The sequence below is a fragment of the Littorina saxatilis genome, linkage group LG5 (assembly GCF_037325665.1).
Source record: "Littorina saxatilis isolate snail1 linkage group LG5, US_GU_Lsax_2.0, whole genome shotgun sequence".
NCBI lineage: Eukaryota > Metazoa > Mollusca > Gastropoda > Littorinimorpha > Littorinidae > Littorina > Littorina saxatilis.
The window spans coordinates 16,066,376-16,078,961 of record NC_090249.1 but is presented as its reverse complement, the minus strand read 5'-3'; the positions used below and the strand labels follow the sequence as shown (position 1 = coordinate 16,078,961).

Here is a 12,586-nt window from a genome sequence, read left to right as displayed (position 1 = left end):
TTAATTAGTGTAAATTTGCATCTGTTTTTAGCTTGACCAAGCTCAACCTTTCATCTGGTACTTTACTTTGCCCTCAGGTATTTGTTACCTTACACGTTGTTTTTTTTAAATGGTCCTGTCATCTTCTTCTTCTTCTGTGTTCGTGAGCTGAAACTCCCACGTACACTCGTGTTTTTTGCACAAGTGGAATTTTACGTGTATGACCGTTTTTTACCCCGCCATTTAGGCAGCCATACGCCGTTTTCGGAGGAAGCATGCTGGGTATTTTCGTGTTTCTATAATCCACCGAACTCTGACATGGATTACAGGATCTTTTTCGTGCGCACTTGGTCTTGTGCTTGCGTGTACACACGGGAGTGTTCGGACACCGAGGAGAGTCTGCACACAAAGTTGACTCTGAGAAATAAATCTCTCGCCGAACGTGGGGACGAACTCACGCTGACAGCGGCCAACTGGATACAAATCCAGCGCGCTACCGACTGAGCTACATCCCCGCCCCTGGTCCTGTCATCATTCTGTTTTCTTTGGCTGGATATTGGTAATAAGCTATGTGCCTTTAGCAGGGGCAGTAATGGATTTCAAAATGTGCTTGGTGTGTGTGAAAGTCATTTGTTGACAAGAGGATATTATCAGTTTGTGTTGTATTGCTCATTTTAACTTAATTTTGTAACATTTGTTTTCAGGAAAGACGATATTCGCCTTGAATCACTCAAAGCCTTGCGTGGTGTGGCTAACACTGAGGACGCAACAGAGAAGAAAGATGGGCAGAAATTGCCTGATTTTGTCAACATGATCACCTTTATCAAGGACAAGGTGACACATACATGTTATAATGATCATCAGTGCTCAGCTTCTTTGATATAAAAATGAAAATTTAATAACAAACCAGCATCCTTGTTTCCACACCTTTTACCTTATTCAAGCTGTGCTACCAATACAGCAAAGGAGTCGTAGAGTAAGCGTAATTCTCAGAACAGCTGCTGTAAAATTCACTTGACAATGTAAATTCTTCGCTGCGAATGCCATACAAGCAGCTTAAGTTGATCTGTGGACCCATGCTGTTATCATTTTCGATACAATTTCTGACTGCTCTTGCAAAATTGTGGGTGGTAAATGTATCTGTAAGGTTTAATCAAAACTATAAAGTTACAACACTTGCATGTACATTGCAGTGGCACCGGTGATGACAGGACACCATTTAAAACTGTCCCTACATTGCAGGTGGCCTATCATGACAGGTATATTTTGGTCAAGATATTAAGGTGTCCTTTCATGGGAGGTGTCCTCTCATCAGAGGGGCCTCACAGCAGGTATCTCTGTAGTGATGTATGCAAGATTACGCTTGCTTTTGTGTGTATGTGATGTTGCATTGATTCCTTTGTTTTGCAGGCTGCTCTGAGAGAGAAGAGCCAGCACAAGTACACTGTGGCCAATGTTGTGATGCCGTTCAACCCTCTGACCTACACTGAGGTACATCTCTTGTTGCGTCATGTTTATCTGTGTATATATTCACAGCAACTTCTGTGTTCACGTCCCCTCAGTCAGGGGATTTATGATGATGCCATTCACAGCTGTAATGGCAAATCTAAACTTGAGATCCCAGGGCCAATGCTGTCTCGTGGGTGTTATATACCAGCCAGCAGCTTTCTGGCTATTTGATCAAAACTACATTTTGAACTGCATTGTGGTGATCACAGGTTTGTTTACAACTACTAGCTGAAGTAAAGTTTTATGGCGGAAGACCCAGGCTGGCAGGATAAGGGAGAGGCAGAGCCAGCCGCAGTAGTGTTGAAGTAGCAGGTGGCATCATTTAAAAAAAGGAAAAAACAAGATTCACACAATCCAATTGTTCTAAAGGTGGAGTTGCACACCATTTTGTAACCACTGAAGCGAGCTATCCTATGTATGCGAGACCCTTAGCATGGCAATCACAGGAACACCATAGTCCCCGGATCCCCCATACCAGATTGAATCACTTAAATGTTTGATAGTGTCATGAGTACTGTACGCTATTGAAGTTTTTTTAAATTCACACATGCGCATTTATTGGCCGGGAATTCTCTTGCCGTGTCCCCTGTCATTTTTAATGAAATTATCTATAACAAACATTTGGAAGGGTTAATTAAACAAAAGTTCTAGGGTTGGGAGGGAAAAAAAATAGGGGTCGGTCAGGGAATCGGACACATTGAATATTTTTTTCTTGGCCTCATTGTTCTGCACAGATTGTGCTGTACCTGAGGATGTGCCTGGCCCAGAATGCAGGGGAGAAGCCCACCGCCCAGCTAGCCGAGCTACAGGACCAGGCCCCAGCAGTGGCGGGATACGTAGCACAACTGTTTTCCCAGTACTCAGGGGACCAGGGCCCTGTCACCACCTATGTCACCATGCTGCGTCAGCTGCTGACCGCTGTCTCAGGTGGGTGTTACCTCTGTCTCTGTCAAAGGTTGTTTGATGAAAGTAGGATTGGGTACGTGCGCTGTTTTGTTTACTTACTGATTAAATGCCGACCACACCATCCTGAGCAGCTTATTCAGTCATGGCTCACCCTGCCTGGGCTGATTTATTTCTGTTACTGTCTCTGTGAAGGGTTATTTGATGAAAGTAGGATTGGTTACGTGTGCTGCTTAGTTTTCATGCATGAGATTTTCTCCTTCAGTTAGATTTCTGGCAGTTTCAACGCTCTAGAGATTGTTCCTAAGATCCCCAAATTACACCAAATTGCATGATTTTGTATCTTTTTTTGAAAAAGCTGTTTTGAGGGAGGGTGGGGGCATGCTTTCAGCCTTTCCTTTTTTTTTATTTTTACAATTTCATGATTGCATGCCTGGCTCAGGATTGTAGAACTTGGGAGGTGTTGAAAGTTGTGAGAACCGAGAGGGACATGGTATGTGATCGTCGCAGGAATAGACCAACTATTTAATGCAGAGCGATAGAACAGGTTTTGCTTTATTTTATTTGGTTGGGTTTCATTTTTGCATCCCTGAATTCCTGATGAAAGCAAGTTTAGGCCATTTATACAGCACAGATTCATTAGACTAGGAAGAAAGCAGATGGGGCTTGCGTGCATGTGCTTATGTTCAGTATTGTAGTATAGAATCAAAGAATTCAGGAGGGAACAAGCAGAATTTTGAATGTGGCATGCATTTGCAGTGTGCGTTGCATGTATCACAGCGTCTTCATATACTGTCTTGTGTTCAGATTTCTCACATGTGTAGAAGTTTAAATTAATGGGTTTGAATTTAAAGAATAAAAAACCAACGTTTAATTCCGAACAAAACGAAACAAAACATTTCAAAATTTTAACTTTTTAAACTTTTTATTTTTTATTCAGAATGTTAGCAGTCTATCTGTTTCAGATTTTGATTTTCACATTATTTCTTATTTACCTTTTCACCTTCTATTTGTTTGATTTTTGTTTTTTGTTTGCTTGTTGTTGTTGTTGATCATTCTGATACACTATACTTGTCCCTGTTTTGTTTCTGTTTTCATAATCTCATTTGTATTGTTGCTACATAACACCATCATCACCATTCTACTACTAACAACTTCATCATGACTCAGGAAGCTCAAGGTGGAAAGGTCATGGTGAGTAATTGTGGGAAGGGAAACAACACAAGAGTCGCTGCTAGTATTGCACCATGTCGCAGAAAATCTGATATTTTTTGGTTTGTTTTTTGTTTAGTGCTTTAGTGTAACAGTAGTCCCCCCCCCCCCCTGATAAGACCCTCAAAAACGTAGAGAATCTGGTCTGAAAAAACAGGGAGTCGTAAAAATGTATATATACAGATGCTATGAACAGAACATCTGAGAAAGCAGCTATGATCTATTAAATCACATATTCTTACTCCAACTCACATATATAGCATTAACTTCCGTTTGATGCTTGGACATTGAAGTACAGACCCTGGTAACAGGGGGAGGTAACTCCCAAAACAAAACAAAACCTTGAAGTCAAGGCCCTGGTAGTTACCTCCCCTCACTGGCAGCCCGCACATGCGCGGTACATTCCCTACTTCAACACGCTTGTGTTCAGACGTGTTCGTACTTCTCAGGGGCGGACGAGGGGGGTGTGTTTCTGGGGTTTCCGGAAACACCCCCCCCCCCCAGCCAAAAAATAAAAATATTTTTGTGTGTTTTTTTGGGTTGAGTTTCAATTTTTGGGGTATAAATCAGTGACAAAATCTGCTGCCTGAAACTGGTAATGATCATCCTCAGAATTCACCAGATTGCACCATTTTTCATCCTTTTTTTCAAAATTTTCCGGGGGCACCCCCCTAGCAAGCTAGGCGCTTCGCGCCGTCGGCTCGGCGCTTCGCGCCTTCACACCCATATCTTCACAATATACTTTTGGAAACCCCCCCCCCATAAAATGAACTGATCCGCCCCTGCTTCTTCCAGGCTTTTCAGCCTTTGGCCTCCTGTGAGGAAGGCCATTGACCCTAGGTACATCTTGCTAAGCTGTTGGTGAGATCTTTCTTGTTTACAACTTTTGTTTATTGTAACTGTTCACTGGTGAAAATGTCTCTCTCCGTTTTCACGGAGTTCATTTTGTTTTCACAATGGCGGACAAGAGCAGTTGCTCACTCAGACAAGTTCTGTCCTTTCTCCGCCGAGCAGTTCGTACTGTTGTTTAAGCTTAAGTTTAGTGACTTATCTGTAACAGATTCTTCTTGTTCATAGCTTGTGCCGCCATTTGCATTTTGGTAAATTGTGTTGTAAACTTGGTGTCTCCGTCTTCACGGAGTTGTGGTTTTCAACATGGCGGACAAGAGCTGTAGCGCTGCCAGGCAGGTGACATTCGTTTTCCTGCTGAGCAGTTCGTCTTTCTTTTTATGTTTAAGCCGAGTGAATTATCTGAAAGAGATCTTCTTTTTAGCAAGGCTCTAATTAAGGATTCTCTTGCTTTTTAACTGGTCGGGAAGTTTTTTGACCAGGTTAGCATAGAATCGTTACGGGTCGTTTTCGACCCTTTATTGTGTTATCGCCTACTTTGTCTCCTGTTCAGAAGGTCAAAGAAGTCTTGGCGTCTCTTTCCTTGGTTTCGAGCTTCAAGAACAGATGCAGGAGATGTTGACCTTTGAAGAGGGGTGGCTTGTTCCGCCTTTGCGGCGTTTCCACCCGGAGTCGGCGACTCTGCCTCGATGTCGAGGATTCGGCCGTCAGCTACCGTGACTTCTGCTGATGACTTTCCTTCAACCGTCGGGTTCTGCCGACGAGGTACGTGTTTTGGGAAGTTCGCTGCTTACCGCACCCTCAGGAAGTGTAGTTCGCCTCGACGGTTACCCTACCTGTCTCGTTGGGCTTGGTGTGACCGGCTCTTCGTGTATAGGATCGTCTGCCTTGGCATCCGCTCACGCGGGTGCATCGGCAAGGGGGTTTCCGGCCACGTCTGGTTCGCCTTCGGGCGTTACGGTTAATAGTGGCACTTTCCGTTCGCTCTCATCAACTTCCGGCGGCAACCCTGTCGAGTTTCCGGTTGTTGGTGGCAACGGCAATCCGTTCCTCACTTCCGCTTCCGCTAGTTTGGTTCGGATGGTGGGGGACTTAACGTGTCGGCTTCCGGGCATAGCACCACAGTGTTTCCGGTTGTTCACACATCGGGATTGCCGGCTACCTCCGGTTCCGCTTCGCCGGTTCCGGGGTATGGTAGCATCCATTCCTCACCGGTTCCTCACAGTGCGGCTGCACGAGGTTCCGGTACGGGGGGACCATCATTTCGGGCGCGGGTCAATGATGGTACCGGGAATGTTCAGTCTATGCCAGAGGACATTGTCGTTGATGGTGTGGATGACGACGAAGATCGGGACGACTCTTCAGAGGTCGAGTCTACCTTTCGAGTCGAGGAGAGACTTCTTCGGCCATTGGTTTTGGCCGCTGAAGTTACTTCTAGATATTTTGCAGAAAGGGTGACAGCTACTTCTCATCTTGCGGCTCCACCACCTTCCGCATTTGGCACAATGGGGTGCCGGCTACCTCCGGTTCCGCTTCGTCGGTTTCGGGTTGCGGTAGCGTTCATTCTTTACCGGTTCCGCACAGTGTGGCTGCACGGGGTTCCGGTACTGGGGGACAATCATTTCCGGCTTCGGCCAATGATGGTTCCGGGAATGATGACTCTTTGCCAGTAGACTTCCGATGTCAACCAGGGTTCGTACAGGTCATGGAAAACCTGGAAAGTCATGGAATTTGATTTTTAATTTTCCAGGCCTGGAAAGTCATGGAATTTCAATTCAAGTCATGGAAAGTCATGGAATTTAACAAAAATAAGAAATAAAAAAAAATTAACCTTTAGCACGCCAGCGGCTATTTTTGTCGCCCAGCCATTTCCCCCCCCCCCCCCCCCTTTGCCAGCCAACAGCGATTTGTGTCGCCAGCACGAGGCTTGTTCGCATGACCAACTTGTTCGTATTTGCATACGAGAATAACGGTATTTTTAACGGCACTTGAGCCAAAGTGAGGCTCACTTCCTTCCGTTATCTCGTCGTGTCGTCTGCGCTGCATTTGAGTCGGTTTCGTCGAAGTTTTCTGCTTTTGTTTTTGCATCAATAAAGTACTTTAGCGCTTCGACAAGCAAGATGGAGGATGATGAGTTTGAAACTTTCTTTCGAGTTGTTTCTTGACAACAAAAAGTATGCAGAATTGGAACGAATTACCAAGGAAGATCTTCGCAATGAACTGTGTATCGCGGTGAAAAAAATGACAGTTCGTCAAGTCACAGTGACGGTTACGAAACAGAATTTACGAAAGTGCAGATGGATACAAACAGTGGCTGGTCCAGTTTAGTGAAATGACAGGACCAGCAAACATTACCGATAATCTGACTGCGTAGCAAATGCTTGACTTGCTTGTCGAAGAGACACTGCGTAGAAACTGACTCAAATTCAGTGCAAAGCAAGCCAGTGTCAAAACTGGCAGTGACAAGACGTAAAAAGTTTGCGTGTTCTGAAATGGCGACCTGTGGATCTAGTCATGGAAAATGTTATTGAGGCTCATGGAAAGTCATGGAAAAGTCATGGAATTTTGTTTCTAAAAACCAGTGGGGACCAGTGATGTTCCTAGGACTGGAGGGCAACAGGACAAAATGTCCTGAATCAAAAAACTAATAGGACATCATGTCCTGACTACAAAAAAACAATAGGACATTCAGATCAAGCGAACCAATCATGGCACCTAACCTTTTTAGATGACTGAGAATATTTGAATAAAGGCAAATAAAAACTGAACAGTTCCAAATTTATTTTAATATTTTAAATGCAACAGTGTTCAGAAGGGTTACTTTCACACACACACAGACACATGCTTCAGAATGGCATAAGTGATCTTTGGCACATACACACACACACACACACACACACACACACACACACACTATGCTCCAGAATTAATGTCACAAATGACAAGTGATCTTTCACACACTTCAGAATGTCACACGTGATCATTTTCAGTGAGCTTGAACAGCTTTCTATCCTTCTTTAACTTCCATCTGCAAACAATGTCAAAAAGGTATTGATCATCCCTCTCCTTGTCCCCCTCTATCTTCTGCTTCAACAACATATTCTGTGTCTCAGTGAGCAGGCGGTTTCTCTTCGCGGTCAAGATATTGTTCTGGGCCCGTTCCACATCAGCTGTATGGACTGGCAAGACGAGTGCAATTTCCGCAAGCTTCATGAGGTGTGGGAAGGCAGCTCTGTGGAACTTAGCAACTTAGCAATCAGCTGCCACAGAGAAACAAAACTGTCCCTGGGGTATCCCTGCGATATATATGACAGTGTTCTTCTTTCTTCAGCGTTCGACGATGGATATGACAGTTTGTTTGAGCTCTCGGAAATCTGCCCTGCACACACGCAAACCTTTTTCTTCGGCGGCATCTTTGCAGAAATGTGGCGGCGGAAGTAAAGTGTCGCTGTCAAAAGTAGCGAGAGTTGTGGCTCTTGTAATATTGTTCGGTCGAGAGTTGCGTCCCTTGTGTTATTGTTTTCGAGAGTGAAAATTGAAGTTCAAGTAGGCCCCGATTCGAACTCGTTTTAACGGGGTTTGATACTTCAGTTTGTACATATTCTTCTTGCAGTGACCGCTCTAGACGTACTGTAATACTATCGGACAATGACCGCTAACTTCGCGATCGGATCGGACATTTGACGAGACAGAGGTGTTTGCAATCGGTCATTTTACAACCTAAATCGGTCTATGACCGATGACCGACGCCTCGGAACATCACTGGGGGACCCTGGTCAACCCTTCGGGTTTCAGGTCGTTGGTGGCAGCGGTACCCTGTCTCTCACTTCCGATTTCGCTTCAGCTGTTCCGGCGAGTGAAGGATCGTACGCATTAGCATCAGCTCGCACCACCACGGTGTTGCGGGTGCTTCTGCTCTGGGATTTTCCGGCTACTTCTGGTTCGTCTTCCGACGTTCCAGCTGATCGTAGCACTTTTTCTTTCCTGTCCGCAACTTCCGACGTCAACCCTTCGGGGTTCTAGGTTGTGGGGGCAGGGATGCCCTGTATCTTACTTCCGGTTCCGCTTCGGATGGTGAGGGTCTGTACGTGATGGCATCTATGAATACGGCTTGCGTCGGTCTCCGCGTCTGACTTTTGGTCTTTCAGCGATGAACAGACGTGTTCTGGTTTTTCGGCCAAACTCATGGTGACTCTTGATTTGGCGGCGAAATTAACTTCCAGATTTTTCCTGAGGACACTTCGTCTTTGGAGCCTTTTGGCAGGTTGACTTCCCGGTTTCCGGTTATGCCGACCAGTCTTTCTTTGATTTCTGTTTTGGCTTTTGATACGCAGTCAATTGCCTACAAGCAGACTGACCTACGGGCACTACGGCTTTCAGCCATTTTGTTCATGTCACACCAGGCTTTGGCCATCGTGATTTCCGCACTTTCGGTTGCTGACGTACAACCAGAATCGCGGCTTCCTCGTACTATCTTCATCTGCTTATGCATGGACTGGAGAGGATAACTTGTGGTCAGTTGGACTTTTCGATTTCCGTTTCGCCGATCACACCGACCATCTCTTTTTATCAGGAAACAATTAAATTACATATCTTATCCCAACTCACATACAGCAATTTACTTCAGTTTAGTGCTAGGACGCTGAATAGCATCGCCTTGGTAACAAGGGGAGGTCACCCTAAAAAAGAGCTACCTTGACCCCTTAACAGGACAAAGTCACACGTGACTTCCTGACCTTGCCGCCATCTTTGAATCATTCCATCTTCAGCGGTCCGTGTCTACAGACGTGTTTTGATTTTGCTCCGGCTTTCAGCCGGTTTGTCTGACTTCTGCCTTTGTCAGACCCTGCCTTGGTACTTGCACACGGTCCCTCTGCTCCTACTGTGTGTTTGGGTGAGCTTTTTTGTCGTTTGTTATCGTTTTGTGACTTAGGTTTGGTCGAATACTTAGCTTTGTTTACATTTTTTCCGTTCGCCATGTCGGATAAGGAAAGAATAAAATGCTAAGTCGGTGGCCGAGCCTTCTCCCACAAAGAAGCCTTCTCGTAAGTTGTAGAGTTCGGCATGTTAAGCTTTGATTAAAGTCACAGATCCTTGACTAAATCCTCGTTTGATGTGCGATAGACTTACCTAATTCTCCGGCTATGCCTAGTTTGCCTTCAGCTGCTTCACCGGTCTTGTCCGGTTCAGGCCCTGTTAGCGAGAAGCAGGATGTTTATGCTATTTTGCACTCCTTGAGTGCTTAGATATTCTCTCTTTCAGCCGAGTTTTCGTCTACCAAGGCTGAGATGTGTCTTTGCCTTCCGGTGTGGGAGGTGTGCGTTCCCTTGCCAGGGTGTGTGTTCCGCCTTCCTCCACTTTTACGTCCGCCGACGTTCACGCCTCGTTTGAGGGCAGCCGTGGTGTTTCCCTGCTGCGTTCCCAGGCCTCTTGGACTGACGACGATCAAGGTATTTATACTTCGCCAGTAACCGGGTTCTCCGGCCAAAACGAAGTGCGTGTTTGGAGAGAGTAGCCACACCGGTTCGTGTGCGCGAAAGCTTAGGCCCTAGGTCTACGTCGTTCCGATTGAGTGAACGTCTAGATCGAGGGAAAAGCCCAGACACGCGTTCGGTCTCTGACCGAACAGGGGAAGTGCGTCCTCCGACACTCCCTAGAGGAGCGGTTGGTGCGGCAGCACAGCTTTCACAGCTTTCCCCGCTTCCGCCTTTCAGGCAGGAAGCAGTCCCTAGGGACGTACCGCTTGGGTATAAAATCCCTCGTGGGCGTCTCTTCCGGGCGACACTTCGTCGGACTATGGTAGTCACGGCGGAAGTGTCTTGCCTGACTTCACGGAAGTGAGGGACTACGAGTCGGATTTTGGCACTTCCGTCCAGGGTGACGAAGATGTCAACTTCCGCATACCGACTAAGCTTCCGCAAGCTCTGGCTTTAGCGGAGGAAGTGGCTTCACGGTATTTTGAGGAGGGGGTGACATTCCCCGCTTCCGCCCTCTGGGCAGGAAAGCAGTCCCTAGGGACACACTGCTTGGGTATCGCATACCTCGTGTGTCGTCTCTTCTGGGTGACGCTTCGCCTGACTATTGTAGTCAGGGCGGAAGTTCGTTGCCTTGTTGCACGGATGTGCGGGATTATGAGTCGGATTTTGGTGCTTCTGTTCAGGTTGACAAAGATGCCAACCTCCGTGTACTGGTTGAACTTCCGCTAGCACTGGCTTTGGCGGCGGAAGTTACTTCAAGGTAGTTCGAGGAGGGTGCGGCAACACTTGTAGGCTTGTTGCCCAACCTCCTTCCGCTTTGGGGGATTCCCGTTCTGCGAAGGACTGGAAGCAGCAGTTCCGCTTTCGGGAATTCCCGTTTTTGGAAATTCCCGTTGGTAGCGTTTGAGCTGTCTATGCTACTGACTACTGGGCAGTATGGCGGTGCGTTTCACGCTGTACCGTGGTTAACAGCACAAGGTCTGGCTCCTGATTCAGCGCAGACTTACCGTGCTTCTTTGTTTTTAGCCTCAGCTTTGCCTGCTGGTTTGGCTAAGAGGTTTACACTGCTGCATAATTCAGTCAATTTGATTGGCTCGTTTGCCTTGCCTCGTTCCACTTTTCCGGAACTTGCAGTCCTTAGGCAAGATGATACAGCAGAGACAGAGTAGTCCCGTTTTCGGAGAATTCTCTTTTGTCTTTGGAGTAACTGGCTTACGCTTGCTTGAGTTATCGTCTCTCTCTGAGACTTTGCAGAGTTCTCTGTCGAGATTGATCGCGTCGTCATTAGACCCATTCAGGTTTCGTGACGATGCGGTAGAGAAAGTTGTCACTATTCTGGCAGGGAAGACGGCTACAGTAGAACAGTATGATATACTGAGTCTTCTTTTTTGTCTCTGGGGGAATAAGCACATGATCTTTTCAAGTTATCCTCCGTTTAGGAAACTTTGCAAGATTTTTTTATAGAGCTCTATCTTCTCTGCTCTTGTTAACTTCGAGTTTCGTCGTGACGCACGGGAGAAGGATGTCATGTCGCTTCTAGCTGCTTTGGCTAAAGTCTTTTGAACAGCGGAGCCTCCCAGCGCTTTTCTTGGCACATTGCTTGGCTCAGGTTGCAAACAAGAGGCGGATCTACTCCGCTCTTTGCTTTTTGTGGTTCATCTTCTGGGAGAAGCTGTGATCTGCGTCGGCTGGCCACATTTGGCCTTTATTTAGGCAAGATACGGAGCTAAGCAAACACACATTGGGTTAAACCCTCTGCCTTAGGCAGCTTCGCGGTATGTACGCCCATCTTTGGTGCGTCATACCTCTTATTTTTCACCTTCTAGGGTGAAGTTGCTAAGGCCTCAATTTTTGTTTTTGCCTCTGTGGTGAAAAACAAGGCAAGCCGTTAAAACTTTCTCAGCTTTTACGGCTTACGGAATTGCGCTTTCTCATCAGGGTCATAAGCTTTGGTTTCTGACAAGTCGCCAGAACATGTCCAAATTATGGGCTCACATTCTGACTAAATTTTTAGGCTCACTGAGCCATTGCTCGTAACCTCTCAGTCGGAACTTTTCCGGCTAAGCCTACCTCTTGAGGCAGTGGCTTCTGTCAGCGACTTTCGCTGCGCAGCACAAAGGACTCGCAGGAATTCCTTAGTTTCAGCTTTTCTTTCTGGGAGGTTACGGAAAGAACTAAACACCATCATGTGGCTAAGCCTAGGTTTGGCACAGACGTTTTTAGCATGGGGGTTGTTTTTCTTCCACACGCAAAGACATACACCGTCGATTGGCGGGTACGCCCTTCACAGAGAGGGGTGGACAGGTTGCAAAGTCTGTTTCGTACTCTGTCCTTGATAAAGAGAGCGGCTGTACGTGTTCTGACCTCTCTTCTTGGCCAAATGGAATCGATGGCCACTCTTGTGCCCTTAGGCAGAGTCCACAAGCGGCCATTTCAGGCTGCCCTGAGTTCGCTGTGGAAGCCTTCTCTTCAGGGCTGGGAGACAGTAGTCTCTCTTGAAAGCTGGTTTCGGCACACAACGAGGCAGTGGCTGCTCCCTGGGTTTTCACAGGGAGTGCCAATCTCGTTTGCCCCCCCCCCGGACGAGTTTCTGTTCACAGACGCGTCTATGGAGGGCTGGGGTGCCCATCTTTCTGTTCACACTGCGTCAGGTCTGT

At 46.6% G+C, this 12,586-nt stretch overlaps 1 protein-coding gene across 2 annotated transcripts in view; it reads left to right on the top strand.

Annotated features, from left to right (window-relative positions):
- The window catches only part of LOC138966417 (proteasome adapter and scaffold protein ECM29-like), an 87,220-nt gene that overhangs the window by 22,683 nt on the left and 51,951 nt on the right, over positions 1-12,586 (top strand). For both annotated transcript variants that reach the window (XM_070338650.1, XM_070338651.1), the window contains exons 15-17: positions 684-813; positions 1,390-1,470; positions 2,223-2,415. In XM_070338650.1, the coding sequence (XP_070194751.1) occupies positions 684-813; positions 1,390-1,470; positions 2,223-2,415 (404 nt within the window). The remainder of the gene's footprint in view (positions 1-683; positions 814-1,389; positions 1,471-2,222; positions 2,416-12,586) is intronic.